Source organism: Lissotriton helveticus, chromosome 3_1, assembly GCF_964261635.1.
Source record: "Lissotriton helveticus chromosome 3_1, aLisHel1.1, whole genome shotgun sequence".
Lineage (NCBI taxonomy): Eukaryota > Metazoa > Chordata > Amphibia > Caudata > Salamandridae > Lissotriton > Lissotriton helveticus.
The window spans coordinates 1,174,084,828-1,174,111,581 of NC_136061.1; the positions used below are offsets into that span (position 1 = coordinate 1,174,084,828).

The 26,754-nt window shown below is 49.4% G+C and overlaps 1 protein-coding gene across 1 annotated transcript in view; it reads right to left on the minus strand.

Moving 5' to 3' along the window:
• Nucleotides 1-26,754, minus strand: part of VPS26B (VPS26 retromer complex component B) — a 142,551-nt gene that overhangs the window by 20,191 nt on the left and 95,606 nt on the right. The window contains exons 3-5 of the mRNA XM_078681816.1: nt 10,737-10,901; nt 10,256-10,431; nt 9,911-10,053 (exon numbers count right to left, since the gene is read on the minus strand). Of these exons, the coding sequence (XP_078537942.1) occupies nt 9,911-10,053; nt 10,256-10,431; nt 10,737-10,901 (484 nt within the window). The remainder of the gene's footprint in view (nt 1-9,910; nt 10,054-10,255; nt 10,432-10,736; nt 10,902-26,754) is intronic.

The following is a 26,754-nucleotide window of genomic DNA, read 5'->3' on the forward strand; positions in this document are numbered from 1 at the left end:
GCCTGCCACAATTCTTTTTTAGGTCTCGCTAGCAAACGCAGCACAGCTGCTTCGCTTGGCGAGACCCTATTGTCGCTTTCATTTGTGAAGGGAGACAAACCATGTGCGCGCCTGGACAGGCAATGTGCACGCGCATGGCGTCTCCTCTCTGGCGTCTCCTTTGTAGTGATAGGAGCTTTCACACGCTCCCACCGAGCGCTTGATTTATTATCTCTTGCAAGCATTGACCACCATAGCAGGATTTAATTGGTCCTTTGATCCGTAGGGCATTTATTAACTCTTGTTTATTTATTTTACGGCGCAGTCCCTTTCAAGCGGCCACGTGCCTTTGTGTGCAGTTGTTTGAAGGAATAACGAAAATAAGGAAGGAAGTTACTGACTTGTTAAACCTGCATCCATATATATTCTGAGATTAGAATTGAGGCTGTATCGTATCTGTCCAGCACTTTTATGTTATGGCAAGCACGTTGTGCTGTCAAAAAGTGGTGACTCTTTGTAATGGTTTCAGTCTATCACTGGCTAGGGTACTGATTTATTGTGCTAAGTTAAGTGGAGCACTATCTGTTCTGGGCTAGTGGATCCTTCCAGATATTTCACAGGTGTCTAGACAAACAGATCGTTGGTTGGCCGTAAATGTAGTGATGGCCATTCAAATGTAAAGTCACGTTTTTACTGAAACAAATACATGTTCGAGATTTTTCCTCCATTTTTATCGACACTGGGCTTGTTTTTAGCCAGCATATTCAGTCAGCTCTCATTTGTAGGTAAATAAATCCCCTTGGCATCCTTATTGTTCTACGACATAACAATGCATCATTTACTTTACTTACCTTTATCCTCAGGAAATTGGTTGCTGCGCGTAATGTAACACCATTCAAAATTCTGTATTGTTTTAAGGCAATCCATATTAGCCAGGAAGCTCTTTAATTAAGCAATGCTTCCTCAGTATGGCTGTTTTTACTCTGACACGTAAACTTGCATTTTTTCCAACTTTTTTGCACAGTCATACTTTTTATTTTTTCGCTTTTAATTCGTCTGTTCCATTACTGGTATGAAAGGTGAGCTTGCTGCCCTAATACAGAAACTTTGTTAAATTATGCTTAAAGGGGTGAATGTTGTTTTCAATAGCACGAAATTGACCCGGGGGTAGGGGGGTCAGTGGTCTAATGCGTCCACTGTAGGGGCCTGTGTTCGACATCATGGTCACAGATTCAAGTAAGGCGAGTCCACTAGGTCTGTCAGCATTCTGAGGCCAATAAAATGAGTACCAGTTGGGTACAATAAACATTGTTATTCAGAGCCATTGGGTGATACGTAGGCTTCACAAATACGCAGTATGTTAAAGGCTTTATTTGTATTTATTGACTTAGCATTGCCTTTACATAATAGCATTGCCTTTACATAACGCACATATCATGAAAGTTATAATACAGACATTTTGTATGAGATGGGGGCGTCTCTTAGTAAAAGGCATTGCCAATATTTTTTTTTTTTTAAATAGACCAAATTAAAGCATCATTTGACCAGGGCCAGCAGGATCTCAGTATCAGCACTGCCGCCTCCAGGGCCTGAGCAAGTCTCACTGCTTCGAGGAGTGACTTTTATTTATTGTTTGTATAAACCAGTCCATCCCTCCCAGGTGTATCATTGTACTGCACAGGTAACCGGAAAGAAGGGAATTTGGTGCTCGCAAGAGGCTGAAGAGATGGGCAGCAAGGGACCAGAACTGCAGCGCAGGCAGCAGAGATGGCAAGGCACCATCAGTATAACACACTTTGCACCCTCTTTGGACCCTACAGAACGGGTCACAGGCCCTACTACAACCATACCAAGCCCGTGACCCTTCATGCCTAGAAAACACAACCCGTAACATATATACAATACCACTACCCCTCATGTGAAGAGTAGGGGACAAGGAAGAAGGGTGAGATGGAAAGGGAGGTATTTTACATCACACTAGCTCCCAGGGACCAAGTACACGTCCATTAGTCCATGTCCTGAGCACTGCCTTTGAGGGTCTCAGGTGGAGCAGGTACATAATCTACATAACAAGTATTTGCAACGCAATAGGTCTTGCATTTGCGAAATGTTAAGCTATTGGCATTGTAAATGACAATGCCTTTTATTTATGTTTACAAAACCAACACATAGATAAAAGGTGCTCCAAAGAGTCTATGTAGTGCATCCAGTATCGTCACTGGGAGAGCTTCAACGAAAGAGGAGAAACACACGCTTATGGAGTGCTCTTGCACTGCACAGAGGATTTGGTAGTAAGAGGCAAAGGCAGATGATATTGTTGCATTCACTTGTTTCCCACTAGGGTCTACCATTACTGAAATCACTGTGGAGGCGACCTCTCTGGTTGCTAGCCAATAAGACAGCTTACCAGGCTTGTGTCCCGGTTCATAGATCAGTGTGTTTAAGGTGGTCGAGCATTGGCGAGCCTCCTCTTAGCAGATTTGTATCAGGTAAGCCTCATCAGTCTCTTATTGACTTTGGATCATATCCATGTTTGGCAATGTATTCATGCTCAAGTGCAATAAGCCTAGCCTCCATAGCAATTATCTGTTGCCTTTTTTTCTTGACGTTCTTTTTAAGGAAAGCTTTGGTCATACCAAGTATGGTGGCATTCTGTGCTGCCCAGAGTACCAGGGGAGCATACATGGCAGACGTTCAAGGTAATCTTTTAGCTCTTGCGTTAACAGTTGTGAGTATTGTGCGTCTACTATGCACATACCATTTGGGGAGACAGCCCTCCCTCAGGGTCCAAATTTTAATCTTGACCGGAAGTGATCTAAAATTCCCAGGGCAGCATTATTGCTGTTGTTGTACACCATACGTCCACATGCAGGAAGGATTAGGAAGTATATTTGAGACATGGTTTTATGTGCAGCTAAGATGTTGTATTCCTTAGCATAGAAGTACATATTCGCCAAATATCGCACAATCCCAGGGAGTATGTCTTCTAAGTCAAGATGGTGGCTCTATATGGCTTTGTCACAGTAGGCACAGTGGAGTTTGGCGTGGAGTCCAGGATGGCACTCAAGTCAGACCCTGGGCTAGTCCCAGGAAAAACTTTCAAATATCATCAAGAGTGGGTTTAGATAATTGGGGTGGAATACATGCACTGCACAGGTTGTATTCCCTCTGTTCCAACCAGCCCTCAATCGTCCACCGCCGGAAGGAGGACTGCGCTGTAACTGTTCCCTTTCGTCCATCCAGTCTCATGTAGCCTCATGAGATTTGAAGAACAAGGAGCAATAAATATGGATCACCGAGTCTGGCTGATACCATAAGCATGAAAGAACAGAAGGGAGAGCAAGGGATTGTGTTCACATTGCGTGAACGGGGAGTACTCCTGTACCCCTGGGTTTATCGATAGAAACAAAAAAGAGGAGTACCACCACCGAAGAATCAAAGATTCCTAATGGGGTGTGTGATTGAACAAAAGTGAGAAAGTTCTCCTTTTGTTAAGAAACCCCTCACTCACCACCTAGTGGTGACATGCTTCATCATCGGGGTCCACCCTAATGACCTAGCGCCATCAGGGTGTGCTACAACACCTGTTTACAGTGGAGCAGGTTGTGAGTGAAGGTGCGTAAACAAAAGGTGTGTTAAAAATTGTCCTGGTTTAACTTGTGAGAAACAATTTTTTTTATTTTCAAGCAACTGGACAATATTAAAAACAATGGCGAGATAGAGTGAGGGTGATTATGACCCGTGTATCTCTATGTGTGTCTGGTCTACATGTTTCAACCGTAAAGGTATTAATTAACCAGGTTTTCTTCAGGACCAAAAAACCAGAGGAGTGGATGATCTGCGTCCCCTAAAAGACGCACCCAATCCTACTCTCTGGATACCACACGTGGGCAAAAGTGTGCCTGTGGTGTCAGCTTATGCCGTATTGGGTAAGCATAAAAATAATCAAAATACCTGTAAAGAAGGAAAAGACAAATGTCAAAATTTAGACTACTACATGCCTGTAACGTTGTGCAGTGTCTCAGGATCGTGCCTGCATGCTGTCACTCCCATTAGGATAATCTGATTACTCGGCGTCACAAAAAGTCAGGGCGTAAATAGGTCATTAGGGTGGACCCCGATGATGAAGCATGTCACCACTAGGTGGTGAGTGAGGGGTTTCTTAACAAAAGGAGAACTTTCTCACCTTTGTTCAATCACACACCCCATTAGGAATCTTTGATTCTATGGTGGTGGTACTCCTCTTTTTTGATACCATAAGCATACATTTAAGGCCACAATGTCTTTTTAACGGCATTAAAAGATTGCCTATTCTTTCTGACAAACGAAGGTTGAAAGGACAGATTTTTCACATTTCGCGATCGCACCTCAATGCCTGTAGTTCAGAACCTTGGCAATGGTGGGATATGGAGGCACACCCACGGGGGGACGTTGTTCCAATGTTGTCTGGGCAATTACAAGAGCAAAGCGAAGTGACTATATGCTCACAACCAAGCGGTCGTACCAGTTTCTAAAAACCTCTTACGGGACTGGCCCTCCACTTCCTCCAGAAAGTCAACAAAGTAGAGTTTGTTCTTCCTTCCCTGTTCTCAGCATTTTTAGATTTTTCCTCCAGGCTTTTAAATTCTGTGGTGAGTCAAGCTACGGTAGACTGCAGCTCTGTACCCACGTCTTCCAATTTCGCAATGCATTTCTGTGTTTCAGAGACTCTTGTCAACTACATTGTGTGTTGTTGGAGTGTGATGTCCATTCCTACTTCCGCTATTCTTCTTTCCAGAGCCACTTGGGGGACCTGTAGTTTTGTGTAGTGTGGTGCCTGAGGAATTGGGGCTCGAGAAGTATATATGACCATGTTGGTTTGCGCTTGTGAAGGGGGGAGGGAATCCAGTCACTTCCCATGTTTGCTGCTCTGATAAGCACTTGTGTATGTTTGGCATAAATCTAGAAACCCTCTGTGCAACAAGGAGTCCACAGGGTTATCCCAGGTATTCCTCCTAAATTTTGGGGGAATAAGATTACACATCTTTGGAGAGACTATTGGCAGGGTTTCCGGGGCTCCAGGCAGCCATCTGCCAGCTCAGATGGATCTGTGCGATTCCAACCTGCAAAGGGCAGACACCCCAGAACAGGGCATCAAAGATTACAATGGTCAAAGTCGAGGTGCATAATAGGGCAGTCCAAGCAGAATCTAATGCTTTTAATGACTCTCCTTGAGCCCCAAAGTGTCCTTCACAATGCTCTACACTGCAGGGGTTAGTTGAGCATAGGCCAGGCAACAAACACTGGATTCTGTTTCACACGGCAGTACTACGATCTCAGATGCATATGAGGAATCTTCGCCTCGGCCTGCTTGAACCGTAAGCTTCGATGCCAGCCGCAGGCAGCACGAGCATTCGTGCAAGAACTCCAGTACCCTGATCAGTGGTTTCATTATTGTGGACGTGGAAGTGTGACAGCTGCCAATAACTTGTTCAGTGCAAGGCTGAGGGATGCTGTGTATAATTCATTTGGTGTTTACCATATACAGGACAGTAGGTTTCTGCCTGGGGTGCCTTACTTCAGAGCCAACAATCAATGGGAGAGGGCTCGCTTCACCAGCCCACCTTGTAACTAGTCACCATTGGAGCTGTCCAGGCCCCTTCACCAGAACCAATAGGCGGCTTCAGTCCTCACTGCACCGCCACCACCAGCTGACACAGTGATCTCAGCCGCTTTGGTCTTCACTCCTCTAAGTACACCATCTATTGAGTCAACAAGGGTTCAATAATCGCTGCTCCTCTGCCCAGCGACAAGACTCGGGAGTCTTACCTGCAACGAGCCCAAGTGCATCTTTCGAACGTAGCCCGCTCACAACAGCATGGCAGAGGCAGGCAGCCCTCTAAACAGAGACTCACTGATCACTGCCTTGGTCTGGTTCAGTTCTCTGGCTTCCAAGCGTAGGTTCCCAGGGCAAAACTCCAGTTTGCTCTACTACCACCACACAGCTGCAGCTGGCACTAGGCCAATTAGTATCACCACAAGATCCACGCTTCAGTCCATGCCATTGCAGCCTGTGAGAGCTGGTGCTAGCACCACCTACGACTGATAGAAGTTTCCTTATATCTGAAGTCACTGCACTTAAAACCTATAAGTCACCCCTAAGGCAGCTCTTTCAATCCTGAAGGTAGGCTGCGAGCTTATAAGTGTGTGGGGGCCCGTGCATGAGCAGGTAACCCCTACAAACCCCAGAGTCATTTTCTCCAGGCTTTGTAAGTGCGGCCAGCCATTTTAACACATATAGTGGCCATATGACTTTACGCGGTGGATAACTATGTAGTGGCTCTGCCGTATCTGGGCATGTTTGGTATCAAACATGTTGGAATCATACCAACACCAATTCCGGTGCTGGAGGTGTGATTCTATGCACTGTGGAGCTCCTCTGAAAAGACTCTCAGTCGTTCCGGTAACAGTCTTCCAGTGTCTGCCAGGAGGCTAGTGCTGCTTCAGACCACAGACACAATTCTGCCCTCCTGCTGCTGAGCTAGAGCAGGGGAAGGTAGAACAATAAGTTTCTTGTCACAGGGAGGTGTGCCCACCTCCCAGACAGGACTTAGTGTATTGGGCTGGGGTGGAGGTGCTTGCCGGCACCACAGACTGCTTTGAATGGCACATTTGGTGCTCTCCTTGCATACACTGGTTTGAGCCAGTTCCCGCACTGGTGCAAAACTGGACAAAGGGCATGGGAGTATCCTCCTCTCTGTCCAGCCCCTCCTCTGGGAGGGACCCTTGAATTGTCCCAACCCTTTCCTAATGGTACTTAAGGGCTTACCTGTGGGTGGCTCTTCAGATTGGTCGTGGGACAATATTCAAACCCGAAACCACTTCAACTTCGACAGTCTGGGCACCTTGGACTTCGCCTCGGACTGAGGCTGCACCAAGGAAGACTCCTGCTGCTCCTAGTCTCGCTGTTCTGCAAGTCTTCTTCATCGTCCGTGTCTGTGCTTCTTCCAGGATATTCAACAGACCTGTAGGCATCTAGGACACTCAAAGCAATCTCCCTTGAAGTCACTCCCCTGCATCTGCAGGCATCGTAACGAAGCTGACCGGTCCGCTGCTCCCAAGTCCCACAGACTTCGAAAGGCTCAGCAACACAGGTGGTGGTTCTCCAACTCCCTCGAGGCCTGACCTGTCCTCTCAACAATTTTGAGGCCAGTATCCCTTGTCGGAACCGCCGAGACCAAACCCCTATGCACCGCACCAAGACTTGTTGGCTCTGCATTCAAGATCTTTGGGCAACAAGAAGCTCCAGTCTCCAGCACCTCTTTCTGCCAGGAAAAGTGTCCTCACTGCATCCTCTGCACCGTGGGCCTTCATCTTTGGTGAGCTACTGGAGGTCCTCTTGCGACTCCTGTGACTTCTGCCTGTGGGTCCTCCAGAGGGTCTTCTCGTGCTCCAGTGGGCTCCCCTGCTTGGTCGGGGCCTATGCTGACTCTCCTGCTTGTGGAGAGTCCCTTGGACCTTGCTGGTCCCAATGTTGCTCCTTCTTCGCTTTCTACACCTGTTGCAGCTGCCAAGGCCTTTTGGTGCTCCCTGGTTCTCGACGTCAGACGGGGGACAGCTCGTGCATGGCTCCTGGTCTTTCTCAGCATCACCTGGTCCTCGCAGCAACAAGGTCACCGTCATTACTCATGAAGCATCCGACATCAGTGGGCATTGCTCTTCTGTGCCTCCTGATCACGTCCGAGTGGCATAGACTCTGTCCCCTCTGCTTACAGGTTCTCCTTTTGAAAACTCCACCCTTGGATTACACCATACTCTTGCACAGTCTTCGCCAGCAGCATCTTTTTCGAAGTCCTCCATTGTGGTCTACAGCGGTTTACAACGTCACTTCAAACCTATGCACTCGGTTTCCCTGGTGTAGATATCCTGGTTCCTGCGGTATCCACGGGTGGGGTGGCTCTTCAACCTTCTGTCTTCCACAGGGTTTTTCAGGATTCACTGGGAAGGGTCCGTCTCCAAAACTGCAACCGTGACTTTCCTGTTGACTTCTATTGGACACGCGGCTGTGTTTCCACTCTGCACACAGCCTCAGTGGAGTTCCTGGGTACTTATCCTGGGTGGTTCCTTTGGTCCCCAGCTCCTCTGAGTTTCCTGGTCCAAGTCCCGACTGTGGTAGCAGTTCGCATTACATTTTGTTTAGTATATGGTTTAGTCTCCCCCTGGAGACCACTGTATTTTGTGCTTACTTACCTATTGCAATTTTTCTTGTGTATTTGTGTTTATATCTCCGGGTAGGAGATATACCAATGTGTTAGTGAGTATTGTGTAATAAATATAAATTTTTATACATACATTATGTGGGTCTTTTTCGCTTAACCTACACTACACGGTTAAATCTGGTAAAACTAACGCCTTAAGACTCCTGGATAAGCCTGAAGGCTGCTCTCCTCAGCTACCACTTAGAGAGCTTTCCATAGTTATCCAAGACCACTAAAACCACTATACGGGTTGCCTGGATTTGTGCAAGGTGCTTCACTTAATTAAGTGTGCACCATATACTAAGCCAGCCTCTTACAGCCCTGCATTGAGAAAAGGAGCATGGGCAGCCCCCTTTGACTCCCCCACAGGCCGACAGCATTGAGGAGCGAACCAGCAGTCAGCAACAGGATGCCCCTAGATCAATAGGGGCAGGTCACGGAGCTCTCTTAAGAGCAGTCACCATTCTGGAGTCCTAGGCCAAGCTTTCCTTTGATTTATTTAAGAGTAAATATTACGCATCCTTTTCATTATGGGAAGTGTTATGTAAAAGATGTCATATAAATATTAGTTTGTATCTATTTATAAATATCTCCAGTCTTTCTTTTCAGGCCAAATGATTGGCATGGCTTGCCCTCTTATGTGAACACTGCCACCTTCCGCACTGCCCCCTCACCCCACCCTATTTGTATCAATGGAAATGGAAACATAAGACAACAGGCCTGGAATTTTAGCATATGTAAAAGGAGCAATGTAAGCCACGTATGTTTTTTATTGACTCATTAGCCAAGTCTGCCTTATAATTCACTGGCAGACCTTGCAATTGAAGCACTGCCATTATAATTGTTTTTGGTTGGAAGGATGACTGTTTGGCACCGATTTCTTCATCTGCTTTCAAAATGTGTCAATCTACTGAGGAGGCAAAACCGCTGGGTCCATTCCAGTGAACAAGTGCATCCCCCAAAAAACTTCTATCTGATTGATAAGTTCACTGTGATGTTAACTAGATATTAGCAGATCTGTAACAATGTACTTCCTGTATGGTTCAAGTGCCCGATTGTTTTACTTCTACCTACTGGTGAAATGAGCAGAGTACGATACATGCAAAATGCTGCTTACATGGCAAATTAAACAGTACCGTTTTTAACAAAGACCAAACTTCCAAATTAAGCTAACAGATTAGTAAAATTGTGTAAAATTATTATTTACAGTGCGCAGAAAATCAGTATAAATTACAATAGTACCAAAAAATACTTTTAAGTAGAGGTTTTCAAAAGCGATCAGAGGGAGAAGCAACCAGCATTTTGTTTAAACCAAAAATATTTTATTCTTGAAAAAATCGTGTGCCCTCTGATAGAAGTGCTGTACACAGCAATCAAGTACATCAGAACTTCTACAGTTGGGATGGTTCCATATTAATTTATATTTATTACAGAGGTCTATGTATTTTGTTGATCTTCTCTTTAGGAGGTGCATAGTGACTATTGGTGGCACATGACATTAACATTCGAAATAAGCAAAACAAGATTGATATTCTCATATCAAATTGTATTTACTGGTGTCTAAAACTAAACACTGTAACAAAGAACACATTAAAAACATGTTTTCGACGCTGAACTTCCATCAGTGCAAGCAAGGGCCACCCAACCTATGTTTTACACAAATAATGGGAACACAAGCACCATCCCAAAAATACCTGCTGTTTAAAGTAGCGCCTTTCTTCTTCATCAATCAGCACCAGGTTGAGGTAATAGCGCACACTGAATTTCTTGTTGATGTCTCTCATGGTGGGGGTCAGCTCATATCCCGCCAGGAAGAGTCGAATTGGAATTGATTCGCCTGAGGGAAAAAAGATCCCAAACATTAAATCAATAAAATAATATTTGGGAACACCAAGTCACAAAACGACTATGAAGGGATGGCCATTATTCTGGGAAAGTAAATGATACGAGGAAATGTCCGCACATACACAGATTCACTTGTAGGATGCCTCTATGAATGCACTACTAAGCCCGTTCAGTGAGGGTTAAATGGGGCTCACCCCGAACAGGTGCCCCATCCATGATCTCGTACTTGGCAATTGTATCATTCTCGTGGTAAACGTTGGGTCCTGTCCCAGTTGTCTCCCTCTTGATAATGTCAATTTCCATGTGCTTAATTTTGATTCGAACCAATAGGAAGTAGATTTTCCCCACAATTACATCTTTCAGGTGATATCTAAATGAAAAAGGATAAAAACAGAATAAGCATCAAAGCAGTGCCAGCATCTCTTCAACTGTTGCTAAGCCTCTTTACCAACAAAAGAATTTCTTAAAACAGCAACCAGCTCGTGAATAAAGTAACATATGATTTGGCAAACCCAAGAAAGCCTGTAACTTCTCTAAAAGCAGTAACTTTCAGATTGAGCAGCTCTTGAAGGTGGGCTAGAAAATGGTTTGAAATAAGAAATAGCAATTCCCTGAGAAGGAGCTTAAAACCTCAAAAGAGCACAACTAAATTGAGTCTGTTACTCACAAACCTACTTGGATTTGTTATACTCAAACTCGATGTGCAGGCAGTCCTCAATTCCCACTTCCATCTTGATAGAGGAGTTGAGCTCTGGGTACGTGCTGAGTGTGTGCACCACGATATCCATCTCCTTAACAATGGCATTTAGTCTGCGGCTGATAGTGGCTCGCAAGAAATATCTACAAACAAAAGGAAGCCATCAAAACGGTTGACTGTTGTGAGAGCAGTCTGGAGGAAGGAGAAATTTTTTAGAGTATAAAGTACAGTGTAGATTAACAGACTGAATATTACCCACATTTTCATGTTCTCTACCCCATTGTTCATGTTCTCGGCATGTTATTACTTCAAGATGATCCTGGAACATAACTGAAGTTTGTACTTTATAAAAATGCCAGTATCTTCCTCAGGGGACAGGTGAATAGTATATAAAGGGTAGATGTAAAGTACTTCTAACAAAGCCATCAATATTATCAACCGGCAAATATAGGAGACCTCGAAATGCAACAAAAAAAGTGCACGTTTTGTAAGAATCTACAGCTTTGTACATTAAGAAATATCTGACCGTAATCTACTCCTCACCGATATCTTAACAGTAGGTAAAACGAAATTAGTGACAAACACAAATTTCACTGGCATAATTTCTTTTAATATCTGATTTTTTATATTTTTTATTCAAAAATAAACATAAAACATATACAGGCATAAGAATGAGCAGCAGCCCTGTTCTTATGTACAGCCAGGGAAACATTCGCTAGTTTCTGTAACTGTTGAGATTCTAAACCGATTATGGTTTCATACCTTGTAAAGACAAAACCTTTACCATAATATTTGCATCAATGTGCCGCACGTGAGGCCAAAATAATAATTCCAAGGCCCCCATACATTCTCAAATGTTCCCATGGAAACCTGTATGTGGTTGGTCTCCCTTTCTGGTGACTAGCATAAGTCCATATGTTTTTACTCTATTATCAATCAAGGGAGCCACCGGGATGTTTCAATTTTAAGCTGTGTACCACCACCAAAGTCCAAGGTTTGTAAAGAGTTTGTGGCTGGTGGACCTGAACCTCTCTGCAGTGTCTTCTCAACCTTTTCACTTTCACCCCTCTTGCTTTGCTGAATTTATTTTTTTGGCTTTAGGACTGTGAACTTTAACTATGTGCACTTAACCACTGCAAACAGGAACTAAACTGCGTGTACTCTCTCACTAAAAATGGTCAAATTTTCTCACATCCGATTGGTGCATTTAATTGACTTGTTAGTCTGTAACGCCTTATCTGGTAGAGACATGATATAGTCGCAGATTCCTTACCATACAACTTACAGGCGTCAGGCTGGATCTAGAAGATTTTGATAGCAGTACCCTTGCACGCAGATAGGTGCTGTTGGTTGACTCCGCATTACATTGTAGGCGTCCGTTTCGGTGTGACATCTGCGTCATCTATATAGGCACCACCTCTGCGCTCTGACGTCAGTACTTTTCACAACTTTCCACGGCAGAAGCACAGCGCCATGAAGTGTCCGACCATGGTGTGTTAAAAAACGACTAGGTCCTTGAAGGGAAACAACCCACACTCTAAAAACTGATGTGCAGTGCAGGTAGGATGAGTGGATCGGTTAGGAATCTGCAGCTAGATCATGTCTCTACCAGATAAGAGGTTACTGAAGGCAAGTAACTTGTCTATCTGCTAGAGACATCTAGCCGCAGATTCCTTAACTTAGAACAGATACCCAAGCAATACCATCCTCAGAGCAGGGACTGCAGAAAAGTATTAGACCAGAAAATCCTGTAGGTCTGAACGGTCGAAGAGGCCTTCCCTACAGACTGGATTATCCTAGCAATAATGTTTGGCAAACCTGTGCAGAGATGCTCACGTAGCCACCTGGCAGATGTAGAGGACTAGAACACCACACTGAAGAGGCGTGGTGGCTGCCTTAGCCCTGGTTGAATGAGCTCTACGGCCTTCGGGAGGCTGTTATTTTCCCAAGGCATAACATATTTATGCAGAGGATAACCCAACACGAGATGTTCCTCAGTATGTCCTTTCTTTGCTCCAAAGTACCCTACAAAGAGTTGGTCACTTTAGTACGATCGAGACAGAACGATAATGCTCTTTTTCGGTGCAAACAGCGGAGACACTCTTCTTCCTTAGTAAGAGGCGGAGGAGCATAGAAGGTGGACAAAGTTAAAAATTGCCCTAGATGGAAAGGGGTTACCACCTTAGGCAAAAAAGAAGCCCTAGTGTGGAGCAGTACCTTGTCCAGAAAGACTTTCAGGTAAGGGGGCTGAGAAGATGGAGCCTGTAATTCACACACCCTCCTGCCAGAAGTTATGGCCACTAAAGCGCCGGGACACTCCTCGGAGTAGCCGTGCGCTATAAAAGATCCGTTTAAAAAAAAAAAGAAGGCTGATTTTATAATAAGCAGCCGGAGCAGGCAGTTGTGCAGCAGCTCGAACGGTGCACACATCAAATAGGTGAGAACCAAGTTAAGGTCCCACTAGAGCATGAAACAAGGAGAAGGGGAAACAAAGGAGTAAGCCCCTTCAAAAATCTCTGAACAATGGGGGGGGGGGATTTAAAAAGCGATGGAAGATGTGGCAACCGCAGTAAAGCAGAAAGGGCCGCAAGGTAACCCTTCAGAGTGTCCAGAGCAGAGCCCTGCTGGGCTAAAGAGAGAACGAAAAGAAGAATGTCAGAAAGGGATGCAGACAGGTGGTCAACAGACCGTTCTGTACAATATTTACAAACTTTTTGCCATTGGCAGGAGCGACCTATGACCCTGCTCGCAGGCAGGTCGCTCCCCATGCTGCTGCACAGCTCTGCCTAAATTGTTTTTGCCTAATCTTGTATTTTTCCCCTGTGCCTAACTTGCTTTCGTGCCCAGACTTTTTATTCCCCTGTGCCTGTAATTGCTTTCTTGCCCAGACTTGTTTTTATCCCCCTGTGCCTGTACTTGCTTTCTTGCCCAGACTTGTTTTTATTCCCCTGTGCCTAACTTGCTTTCTTGCCCAGACTTGTTTTTATTCCTCTGTGCCTGTACTTGTTTTCTTGCCTAAACTTGTTTTTCCTTCCTGTGCCCAGTTCTCCCGCGGCTGCCGCCCGTTTTTCCCGCCGCTGCATCCCTGCCCCCCTGCAATCCCATTCGGCGCCCCGCTCCCGCCTCCCAGCTGCTCCTCCCTCCTAAATCCTCTCATATGGAAGCTGGCGCTCAGCGGGTGCGCTGGCGCACCTAAGGAAAGCCCGTCTGTGCCCGTCCGTGCCTGGACCGCGCCCAGCGCCATGACCCCTGGACACCACGAACGCCACGACGCCCGACACCGCTACGATGCCAGAACCCTCCAAGCACTCAACACCGGACGAGCACACACCTGCTTCCTGGCCACCCCGAAGCGCACCCACGGAGCTTTCACCTGCCGGAACTGCAGCTTCACCAGCATCCGCCCCACCATGCTGCAGACCAGGAAAGAACCCAACCACCTCAGATGCATCCTTCTCAACACCCGCTCTGCCCAAAAACATGCCGTTGAACTCTGGGACCTACTCTACTCAACCTCCCCAGACGTCGCCTTCCTGATGGAGACCTGGCTGAACCCCGTCTCGGCACCTGACATAGCCATAGCCGTCCCGGAAGGCTACAAGATCACCCGCAAGGACCGCACCAACAGAGCGGGAGGAGGACTCGCCATCGTCCACAGGAACACTCTCAGAGTCTCGACATACACCGACAACACCCTCAGCACCGCCGAACACCTGCACTTCCAGATCCACAGCGACCCCAACACCACCCTCAGAGGAACCCACATCTACAGACCGCCCGGACTCCAACCACAGTTCAGCGACTCCATCGCCGACTTAGTCAGCACACACGCCCTCGCCTCCATGGACTACATCCTCCTCGGGGACCTGAACTTGCACCTCGAGAACAATGACGACACCAACTCCACCACCCTGATCGACAACCTAGCCAACCTCGGACTCAGACAACTCGTCACAACACTCACCCACTCCGCCGGTCACACGCTAGACCCCATCTTCTCCGCAAGCCCCTACGTCTCCTTCAACCATACCACCGAACTCCACTGCACCGACCACCGCTGCATGCACTTCACCTTCAAGAAACCCACCACGCACCACCGCACCCAACAGATGCCTCACCGCTGCTGGAGCAAAGTCAACGAAGACCAGCTAACCACCACCCTCGCACAGAGCCCACCCGCCGACCATACCGACCCCGACACCCGCAACCTCAGACAGTGGATCAACGACTGCGCCAACACCCTCGCCCTGATCAAGAAACCCTCCAACAATCATACCAACAAGAAAACCAGCTGGTTCACTGAAGACCTCCGGGCCTCCAAGCAAACCTGCCAAAAGCTGGAGAAGATCTGGCTCCGTGAACAAACACCGGACAGCCACGCCGCCCACAAGAATGCCACCAGCAGACACCATCACCTCATCAGATCCGCCAAAAGGGCCTCCTTCAAAGACCGCCTAGACAACAACGCGCACAACAGCAAAGAACTCTTCAACATCGTGAAGGAACTCTCCAACCCCAGCTCCAACACCAACGACGTCCCACCCTCGCAAGACCTGTGCGACTCACTGGCCACCTTCTCCCAACGCAAGATCACAGACATCCACGACAGTTTCAACGACACGACCGCCCTGACAACCACTGAGACCTCCGCCCCCATGACCACCATCTGCACCAACCGCCTGCTCTACTGGACCAACATCAACGACGATTACACCATCAAGATCATAAACACCATCCACTCCGGATCTCCGTCAGATCCATGCCCACACCACATCTTCAACAAAGCCAGCACATCCATCGCACCCCATCTCCGGAAAGTCATCAACACCTCCTTCGAGACAGCAACCTTCCCGGAGAGCTGGAAGCACGCCGAGATCAAGGCCTTACTCAAGAAACCCAAGGCGGACCCCAAGGACCTCAAGAACTTCCGGCCCATCTCCCTGCTCCCGTTCCTGGCAAAGGTCATCGAGAAGACCGTCAACGAACAACTGACCCGCTACCTCGAGGAGAACAACATCCTGGACTCTTCCCAGTCCGGGGTCCGCAGCAACCACAGCACCGAGACTGCCCTCATCGCCGCCACCGATGACATCAAGTCCCTGCTGGACAACAGAGAAACAGCGGCCCTCATCCTCCTGGAACTGTCAGCCGCCTTCGGCACGGTCTGTCACCACACACTACGAACACGCCTCCACAACGCTGGGATCCAAGAGAAGGCCCTGGACTGGACCACCTCCTTCCTCTCCGGCAGAACACAGAGCGTCCGCCTTCCCCCCTTCCACTCCGAAGCCACCAAGATCATCTGCGGCGTACCCCAGGGCTCATCCCTCAGCCCAACCCTGTTTAACATCTACATGGCAGCGCTCGCCCACGTCGCCCGTCGGCACGACCACAACATCCTCTCCTATGCCGATGACACCCAGCTGATACTCTCCCTCACCAAGGACCCCCACACCGCCAAAACCAACCTTCACAAAGGAATGAATGCGGTTGCTGAATGGATGAGGAACAGCCGACTGAAGCTGAACTCGGACAAGACGGAGGTCCTCATCCTCGGATCCAACCCTTCGGCCTGGGACGACTCCTGGTGGCCGACCGCACTGGGAACCGCTCCAACACCCACCGACCACGCAGGCAACCTAGGGGTCATCCTCGACTCCACCCTCTCCATGACTAAACAGGTCAACGCCGTCTCCTCCTCCTGCTTCAACATCCTCCGCATGCTCCGTAGGATCTACAAGTGGATCTCCACTGAAACGAGAACAACAGTCACCCAGGCCCTTGTCAGCAGCAGGTTCGACTATGGAAACGCCCCCTATGCAGGAGCCTCGGCCAAACTCCTGAGACGGCTCCTGGTCAACAAGAGGATAACCTTCAAGCTCCTCACCTACGCACACAAGGCACTCCACAACACCGGACCAACGTACCTCAACAGACGACTCAGCTTCTACACCCCCACCCGCCAGCTCCGCTGCGCCGACCTCGCCCTCGCTACAGTCCCCCGCTTCTGAAGAGCAACCTCAGGTGGCAGATCGTTCTCCCACCTCGCCGCCAAGACCTGGAACACCCTTCCCATCCACCTACGGCAGACCCAAGACCTGCTGACCTTCAGAAAACTCCTCAAGACCTGGCTTTTTGAGCAGTAGCAGCATTCCCCACCCCAGCGCCTTGAGACCCTCACGGGTGAGTAGTGTGCTTTACAAATGATATGATTGATTGATTGATTGATTGATATACCGACTTGGTGGAGGGACACCTGGCTGTAAGAATAACCTCACAGACTTCGGGAGGGAGGTCAAAAACTGTCAACTGTCTCCACACAAGGAGGCAGAGGGTGGACAGGTTTGGGTGCTGCTTTGACAGAAGATCCTTTCGAAGGGGCAGCCTGATGGGAGAATCGATGCTCATCTGCAGAAGCTCGGGATACTAGACTCTCCGTGCCCAGTCCGGTGCCACGAGGATGACTTGGGCACAGTTGCTCCTGATCTTCAGCACTCTTGACAGGAGTGGGATGGGCGGAAAGGCGCCCAGAAGGCCTGTGAACCATTTGAAGACGAAAGGCGTCGCCCAGCGAGAGCCGCCATGGAAACTCCAACGTGCAAAACTGCTGACATTGCACATTCTCGATGAAGGCACACAGATCCAACAAAGGCTCTCCCCACTGTTGAAAGAGACCTTGTGCCAGACAGTTGTTGAACTAATAAGGATATTCCCTGCTGTTCCAGCGAAGTCCAGAGAGAGATGCAGGACCTCTTGACAGAGCCCCCCGCCCTGCTTGTTGCAGTACCACATGGCGATGGTGTGGTCCGTTAACACCTGAACTAGCCTTCCCTTGAGGGATGGTAAAAAGGGTCTCAGTGCCAATCGGATCGCACAAAGCTTCAACTAGGAGTTGTGGAGCCTGGCTTTCATTGGAGACCAGAGTCTTCTGAGCTCCAACTCTACCAGATAGCTGCTACATCCCATTTGTGAGGAATCTGTCACCACTGTGAAATCTGGTTGGGGAGGGAGAGTGGGGTATGCCTCTGACCCAAGGGCGGTTTGTCAACCATCATTGCAGATCTTTCGCAGTGCCCTCCGAGATCTGGAACAAGTCGGTGAGATTCCCCTGATGCTGCACCAATTGGAACTTCAGGTCTCACTGCAGAGCCCGCATATGCCAAATGGCATGATTCACCAGCAGGATGTAGGAGGCCACGAGGCCTAGCAGCCTCAGAGTCAGTCTCACTTAGATACAAGATAGTGGCTGAAACATCAATATCATAGCCTGAATATCCTGGACTCGCATCTTGTGAGGATAGGACTGAAACTGCACCGTTTCCAGAACTACTCAGATGATGGGGTGTGTCTGAGAGGGTGTCAGGTGAGACTTTGGCACGTTGATAGTGTACCCTTGCGAATGCAGGAGGTTCCCCATAGTCTGGAGGTAGGAGAAGTCAGCTTGGGGCAAGCTCGCCTTCAACAACCAGTCGAGATAGGGGAAGACTGGAACTTCCGATCTCCGCAGATGAGCTGCGACAACCGCCATCACCTTGGTGAACACCCGTGAGGCACTGGTGATGCAGAAGGAGAACACGGTAAACTCAAAAGAGCTCATGCCCCACTGTAAACCACAGGTAGCGCCGATGGGCAGGCAGGACGGAAATATGGAAATAGGCATCCTGCAAGTCCAATGCTACCATCCAGTCTCCCAGGTCCAGGGCAGACTGGACCTGAGCAAGAGTGAGCATTATAAACGTTTCTTTTCAGAGAAAGTAGTGGAGGGCTCTGAGGTCAAGGATAGGTCCAAGAGCCCTGCAGCCCTATGGACCACCATTGCAAATGAAACCCCCTCTCCTCCATAAGCCAGGTTAGGGGGAGACAGCATGCCAGGCTCTGAGGAGGTGTACAAGCTGCTGGCATCACCCAAATCCTCGTACAAGTCCACTTCCTCGTTGAAAAGCAGAATTTCTAAGGGATCCTGCTGTCCCTCTCAATCTTCATACAAACCTAGCCCTTTAGAATAAGGCACAAAGCATGATATGGAGACCAACAGCTCCTTCTTTGCTGGTCTCGGTGGACGTCCAGATGGCTCTTTATCATCTGGAATGAGGACGGGGTGGGCGCTACCAGTGGGAGCAGGCGACGGAGGGTCTCAGCGTCAGACGTAGTGTTTGAGAAGATCGAATAGGTACAACTGGCACTTGCCCAGATCAAGGAGTCCGCGGAGCCGGGGCCAGAACCAGCGGTGTAGAACCCACAGTACCTCCATCCAATGAGCCTGCGGCATCCAAAGGCACGTCAGCAGGGTCAGGCCGCCCAAATGAACAAGTTTACTTACCTTCGGTAACGATATATCTGTAAGAAACATTAGTTAGTTAGATTCCTTACCTTAGAATATCCCCAGGCGTCAGGCTGGATCCGGAAAGTTTTGCGTAGCAGTACGCCTGCGCGTCGGTAGGCGTCGTCTGCGCCTCCGTGTCAGTCGTCGGCGCCAGGATGACGTCGGAGTACTTAGACGCCGTCATCGCGCGCGGACTTCAGTTCTTATACACCGCTTTTCCTCGCCAGAAATACAGAGCCATGATAAAAACCGACAATGGTGCCATGAAACTAAGGCCCTAGATATCGGTTTGCAGAACAGGGAGGATGGGTGGGGCGGTAAGGAATCTAACACTAACTACTGTTTGTTACAGATATATCGTTACCGAAGGTAAGTAACTTGTTCATCTGAAAGAAACACGTTAGTTAGATTCCTTACCTTAGAATAGATACCCCAGCAATACCAACCCCGGTGGTGGGCCTGCGAACCAAGATCACACCAGAAAGTCCTGGAGAACAGAACGGGCAAAGAAGCCATCTCTCCGGACTTGGCTGTACAGGCAGTAGTGTCTGGCAAACGTGTGCAGCGAGGCCCACGTAGCTGCCTGACAGATGTCCTGCAAGGGGACTCCCCGACCCAGGGCAGTAGTAGCCGCCGTGGCCCGAGTGGAATGGGCCCTCAGCCCAACAGGAGGCTCCTTTTACGCCAAGGAGTAGCAAACCTTGATGCACAAGACGACCCACCGAGAGATGGTTCGTTTGTGCACCGCCCGTCCTTTCTTAGCGCCCACGTAACCAACAAAGAGCGAGGGATGTGGAGGCGGAAAGAAGGTGGGCAAGGTGATGGACTGCCCGATGTGGAAGGTTGTGACTACCTTGGGCAGGAAAGAGGGACGCGTTCTTAAAACAACCTTATCCGGATGGACAGAAAAGAAAGGAGGCTTAGAAGAAGGAGCCTGGAGCTCACTCACTCTCCTGGAAGAGGTGATGGCAACCAGGAATGCAGTCTTAAGAGTTAGAAGACGAAGAGGGCAATTGTGAAGTGGCTCGAAAGGAGCGCACATCAAATAAGTCAGAACAAGGTTCAAGTTCCACTGAGGCATCACGAAAAGAACAGGAGGAAACATGTGAGTGATGCCCTTCAAGAATCTATTTACAACAGGGGACTTGAAAAGAGAAGGCTGATCAGGAAGCCATAAGAAGGCTGAAATGGCAAAGAGGTAGCCCTTGATAGTGCCCAGAGCAGAGCCCTGCTGGGCAAGAGAAAGAAGAAAGAGGAGAACTTCTGAAAGAGGGGCAGAAAGGGGATCCACAGCCTTTGCTGTGCACCATGCCACAAATTTATTCCACCTGCAGGCGTATACCAATTTTGTGGAGGGACGCCTGGCTGCCAGAATCACATCACAGACTTCGGAGGCAAGTCAAATGGCGTTAACGGTCGCCGCTCAATCTCCAAGCATTGAAGGTGGAGACTGGACGGGTTTGGGTGGAGGACCGTCCCCTGCTGCTGCGACAGAAGGTCCTCCCGAAGAGGCAGACGAATCGGGGGATCGACTGACATGCTGAGTAGCTCGGGATACCAGAACCTTCGTGCCCAGTCCGGAGCCACAAGGATGACATGGGCCCGGTTGCGCCTGATCTTCTTCAGCACTCTGGGCAGAAGTGGTATAGGCGGAAAGGCGTACAACAGACCGCAACTCCACTTGCAACGAAAAGCGTCTCAGAGCGAGTGCCACCTTGGAAATTCCAACGTGCAGAACTGATGATATCGCGCGTTCTCTTCTGTGGCAATTAGATCTAACCAAGGCTCTCCCCACTGCCGACAGAGGCCTTGCGCCACGTCCGAGTTCAGACGCCATTCGTGATCCATCATGCACCGACGGCTGAGTTTGTCCGCCCTGGCGTTCAGGGAACCTGCCAGGTGTTGAACCACCAGGGTGACACCCTGGTGTTCCAGCCATTGCCAGAGGTGCAGAGCCTCCTGGCAAAGGGTCCACAACCCCACCCCGCCCTGTTTGTTGCAATACCACATGGCGGTGGTGTTGTCCGTGAACACCTGCACTACACTTCCCCGGACAGAGGGAAGGAATGCCTTCAGTGCAAGCCGGATCGCCTGCAGCTAGAGAAGGTTGATGTGGAGCCGGGACGCCACCAGAGACCAGAGGCCTCTGATCTCCGCCTCTCCCATGTGGCCCCCCAGACCAGGAGGGACGCATCCGTCACCACTACGTGCTCCGGTTGGGGTAGGGAGAGTGATCTCCCGCTGACCCAATCGCGGACCGTGAGCCACCACTGCAACTGTTTTGCAGTGCCCTCCGAGATCAGGACGTGGTCGGACAGGTTGGCCTGATGCTGGACCCACTGAAACTTCAGGTCCCACTGCAGAGCCCGCATCCGCCACCTGGCGTGATGCACCAGAAGGATGCAGGAGGCCATCAGCCCCAGAAGCTGCAGCGTCAATCTGACCGAGACCCGAGAGAAAGGCTGAAAGATCGGAATCAGAGCCTGAATATCTCGAACCTGCTGTTTGGGAGGATAAACCCGAAACTGCGCCGAATCCAGAACCGCTCCGATGACGAGGAGCTTTTGAGAGGGACACAGGGGTGACTTCGGCACATTGATGGAAAACCCCAGCAAGTGCAGGAGGTCGGCCGTAGTCTGGAGGTGGCTGACGACTTTCTGGGGCGAGCCCGCCTTCAACAACCAGTCGTTGAGATAAGGGAAGACTGACACCCCTAATCTGAGCAGATGAGCTGCGACCACCGCCATCACCTTAGTGAACATCCGCGGGGCGCTGGTAAGGCCAAAGGGGAGTACAATGTACTGAAAGTGCTCGTGGCCTACCATGAACCGCAGGTAACGCAGGTGGCCCGGCAGGACGGGGATGTGAAAATAAGCGTCCTGCAAGTCCAACGCTACCATCCAGTCTCCGGGGTCTAGGGCAGCTAAGACCTGAGCCAAAGTCAGCATCTTGAACTTCTCCTCCCGGAGGAAGCCGTTGACGTTCCGCAGGTCCAAGATAGGGCGTAGGCCCCCTTTGCCCTTCTTGGGGACCAAAAAGTAGTGGGAATAACAACCACGACCTACTTCCGGCCCAGGAACGCGATTGATGGCCCCCTTGGCCAAGAGGGCCGATACTTCCTCTTGCAGAAGTTGCAAGTGATCCCCCGACACACGGTGGTACTGCGGTGGCATGGCTGGAGGGGTATGTGAGAAGTTGGCCTGATATATGATGCTCACTAGTTCTAGTGATCACCTTGTACCAGTCCAAACAACCCTTATGGTGATTGGTTGTAAGTCAACCTTATAGACCAGCTATCCTAATGGTAGCATGGACAAAGCAGTCTTAGGCTAAACTATTTTGGCATGTGAAGCCAGCTGTTTTACCACATATAACCCCTTGAATACCAGATGAAAGGACACCACACAGGTTGTTATGAAAATAAACAATATATTTATTAATAACAAACACCTCTGAACTCTTTATGAGAGAGGGCTAAGCACATGACAATCTCTTAAGAAAAATACAATAAGTTGCACAAAATTACAATGGTGCCCTAGGGGCACGGCAAACCATATACTAAGTAAATGGTATAAGGAAATCGATAGAAGAAATGGAGCTGTCCAGAGGTTGTAGGATCGCTGGGACTACACTATCCTAATCTTAGGTAAGTACCAGGAGGCCCACGGGACGCGTGTGCAGAGTGTGAACTCACACGCGAGATGCGGAACAAAGTCAATGGACAGTACAGTTTACGAAAAAGGTGAGCAGACAGTCTTTACTATCTAGGACTAAAACGACTGGAAATCTGGACACTATGAGAGTTAATCTACCCTTGAGCACCGAAATGCTCTTGTTACCTCACCCACGGGCTGCGGGTGCATAGGTGTCACAGTGTGTCGGGTTTCCACGTCGAAGTCTATGGAGCCTTGAAGAAAGATGCTGCAGGCGACCAGGAGGAAGATGTCTGGTGCGATCCACGGGTGGATCGAGGAAGAAGAGGACCTGAAAGCAAAGGGGACAGAGTTCAAAGTCACTAGCCAGTTACCGGTTTGGAACCAGGAGGGAACCAGATGCTGTCGTCGCGATCAGGTGAAGAGTGGACGCTTGTCTCTGCAGCCACGTTTACCAGGAGGTGTCTTCGACGACCAGGATGGAGGCACGAGCTGTCCCACGCAGGCTCTCGCTGTCGGCGGTGTCGGGTCCGGATTTGGAATCAACAGGCCTTGGCAAAGGCACCCCACGCTGTGAGTGGAAGCGGCGTCTGGAGTGGACCAGGAGGGTCCAGGGTGCTCCTCTGTGGAAGGGAGCAAGGGCCAGTCTGGAGCAACCAGACCAGCAGTGTAGATTTCTTGGATCATCGTCTAGGGGGTCACTAGCCAGCCAGCAAGTGACCAGACAACGCGTCGAGCAGCAATCAAGCAAAAGGGCCCCACGCAGATCTCGTGGATGCTGGAGGGCTGGTCTTTGGTGCAGGAGCTGCTCGGGGCTGGGGCTTCTCAATCCCCAAAGCACTTTTTCGAGGATGCCTCAGAAGTCGTGCTGGAAGCGAAGTGCAGTCTCTTCAAGATGGCCGGTCCCACGTGTCTCGTCGCACCCACAGGTCTCAGCTGTGCTGCAGATGTAGGTAGAGGTAGAGGTCGGAGAGGTCTGGGAGTCCGGGTCTCGTCGGGCTCTGAAGTCTGGATCCGGCAGGAAGGACGACAAAGTGGACCGCTAGGACGCTTGATGGTGCCTGCAGTTGCAGGGTGGACACTCCTTGCCCACAAGGGAGATTCTTCAGTCTTCTGTGGAGCAGAACGTCGAAGTCCAGAGTTTCTTCTTGTAAAGTTGTCAGGATAAACCTGATTTGGAATGGGACCAGCTCCTACCTTAATTCTCCTAAAGGGGGCTGTACTGTTGACTAGGTCCCTCCCCTGGGTGGGACCAGGAAGGGGGGGCGGTTACACCCCCTATCCTTTGTCCGGTTTCTCGCCGGAACTGGGGCTGGAGTGCCCCAGCAACTGGTTTGAAACGGTGTATGCACAGGGCACCTTGTGTGCCCCAGGCATGTCTCATTCCTTTCAGGCCTCCCTACCTCAATACACAAAATCCTGTCTGGGGTGGTGCTAGCACCTCCCAAGGCAGGAAACCCTTTGTCCAGGCCTCCCTCGCTGGAAGGACTCCCAGCAGCAGGGGGTCAGACTTGTGTCTGTGGAGGCAGCATCCATTTTGTGATGCTGAGGCTCAGGTTAACTTTAACCGGGGTTCACAGTTACATACATGTCGTGTCCCTCTAAAAGGGTGGAATGCTACCCCCGTCGCCAGAACTGGCGAGGGGGTAGTATTCCAATTCGTATGACACCTTACTCGACATGTTTTGATAATGCTATACCAAAGTTAGCAATAACCGCGAGGATTATAATGCACTTAAGAGTATATGGTATAGCGTTATCATGGAACAGCGATAAGGACTTGGTTTCGCAAGCTGCAGACAGGCTCAGCTCATGCTAGAGCACCATCTCACATAATTCCAAGCACTCTGCCTTCAGGATTGATAAGGCCTGCCATAGGAGTGACTGATAGGAATATATGTGTCCATTTTGGGGTTAGATATAGGTATACTATATCTACAGCAAAGGGTGATTACACCACCTTGCCCCAGCTGTCTTACCAGCCAGTTGTGTCTGTTTAGATGGCCAGCCAGGGGTGGCATAATACATGCTTCAGCCCCTGGTAGGCCCTGGGTACACCTATGCCCTGGGTACCTAAGGTACACTGTACAGGGACTGATAAGGTGGCCCAGTACCAATTGGTAAATGCACCTAAAGTACATGGATGTCAATTTAGAGAGAGAACAGCTAGGCTGTGGGTCTGATTAGCAGGCCCACAGCCAGGGAAAGTCATAAACCAGTGAAGCAAAAAGCAAAAATCGGGGGTGACCATAGGATTGCAGACCCCACTCTCCTACATACCCCCCCCCCAAACTTAGGGACATTAAACTAACCTTGACCAGGTGAGTCTTCCTGTTCTTAGTGGAAATACCTGGAGAGACCATCTGCATTGCCATGGTCAGTCCCTGGTCTGTGCTCCACTGTAAAGTCCATCCCCTGTAGGGAAATGGCCCACCTAAGAAGTTTGGGGTTTTCACCCTTCATTTGATTTAGCCACAAGAGGGGCTTATGGTCGGTCTGAATCTTGAAGTGAGTTCCAAACAAGTAGGGCCTCAACTTCTTCAGGGCCCAAACCACAGCAAAGGCCTCCCTCTCAATAGCTGACCAACGTTTCTCTCTAGGGGTCAGCCTTCTGCTTATAAAAGCATGGCCATCAATATTCAGTTGAGATAGAACAGCTCCCACACCCAACTCAGATGCATCTGTTTGGACAATGAAGGTTTTGGAGTAGTCCGGACTCTTGAGAATAGGTGCAGTACACATGGCCTGCTTCAGGTCTTCGAATGCCTTCTGACAGCTAGCTGTCCACTGAACTTTTCTTGGCATTTTCTTGCTTGTCAAGTCATTGAGTGGTGTCACACTGGACCCATAATTTTTGACAAACTTCCTATAGTAACCAGACAGGCCCAAGAAAGCTCTGACCTGTGTCTGGGTGGTTGGAGGAGCCCAGTCCTTTATGGCCTGTATCTTGCTCTCCAAGGGTTGAACATGGCCTCCACCTACAAGGTGGCCCAGGTACACAACCTGACTCTGCCCTATCTGGCACTTGGTGGCCTTGATAGCGAGGCCTGCCCTCTGCAGGGGCCTCAAAAACTTTCCTCAGGTGGATCAGGTGATGCTCCCAGGTGGAGCTGAAGACAGCAATATCATCTAGATATGCTGCACAAAAGTCATCCAACCCAGTGAGGACTTGGTTCACCAACCTTTGAAAAGTGGCAGGTGCATTTTTCAAACCAAAGGGCATCATCACAAATTGGTAATGACCTCCTGGGGTAGAAAATGCTGTTTTGGCCTTGGCATCCTCAGCTAACCTGATCTGCCAATAACCAGCTGTTAGGCCAAATGTACTCAAGAAGGTGGCAGAAGCCAACTTGTCTATGAGTTCATCTGCCCTAGGTATTGGATGGGCATCTGTCTTAGTGACAGCATTGAGACCCCTGTAGTCTACGCAAAATCTCATCTCTCTCTTACCATCCTGGGTGTGAGATTTTGGCACTAGAACTACAGGCCTAGCCCAAGGGCACTCTGAGGGTTCAATGACTCCCAATTCCAACATCTTTCGTACTTCTTTCTTTATGCAGTCCCTGACGTGGTCAGGTTGCCTGTAGATTTTACTCTTGACAGGCAGACTGTCACCAGTGTCCACCTCATGGGTGCACCAGTTTGTCTGACTGGGTGTCAGTGAGAACATATGTCTAAAGGATTGAAGAACAACTTGTTTGCAATCCTCTTGTTGATGCTCAGAGAGGCTGTCAGAAAAGACTACACCATCAACTGACCGATCATCAGGGTTCTGAGTGAGCAGGTCTGGGAGAGGGTCACTCTCTTCCTCCTGTCCCTCATCTGTTGCCATGAGCAAGCCCATGTTCTCCCTGTCGACAAATGCATTGAGCCTGTTAACATGAAGCACCCTGTGGGGGCTCCTGGGAGTTCCAAAGTCTACCAAATAGGTGACCTCTCCCTTTTGCTCAATAATGGTATGGGGTCCAGACCATCTGTCTTGGAGAGCTGCTAGGGCCACTGGCTCCAACACCCACACCT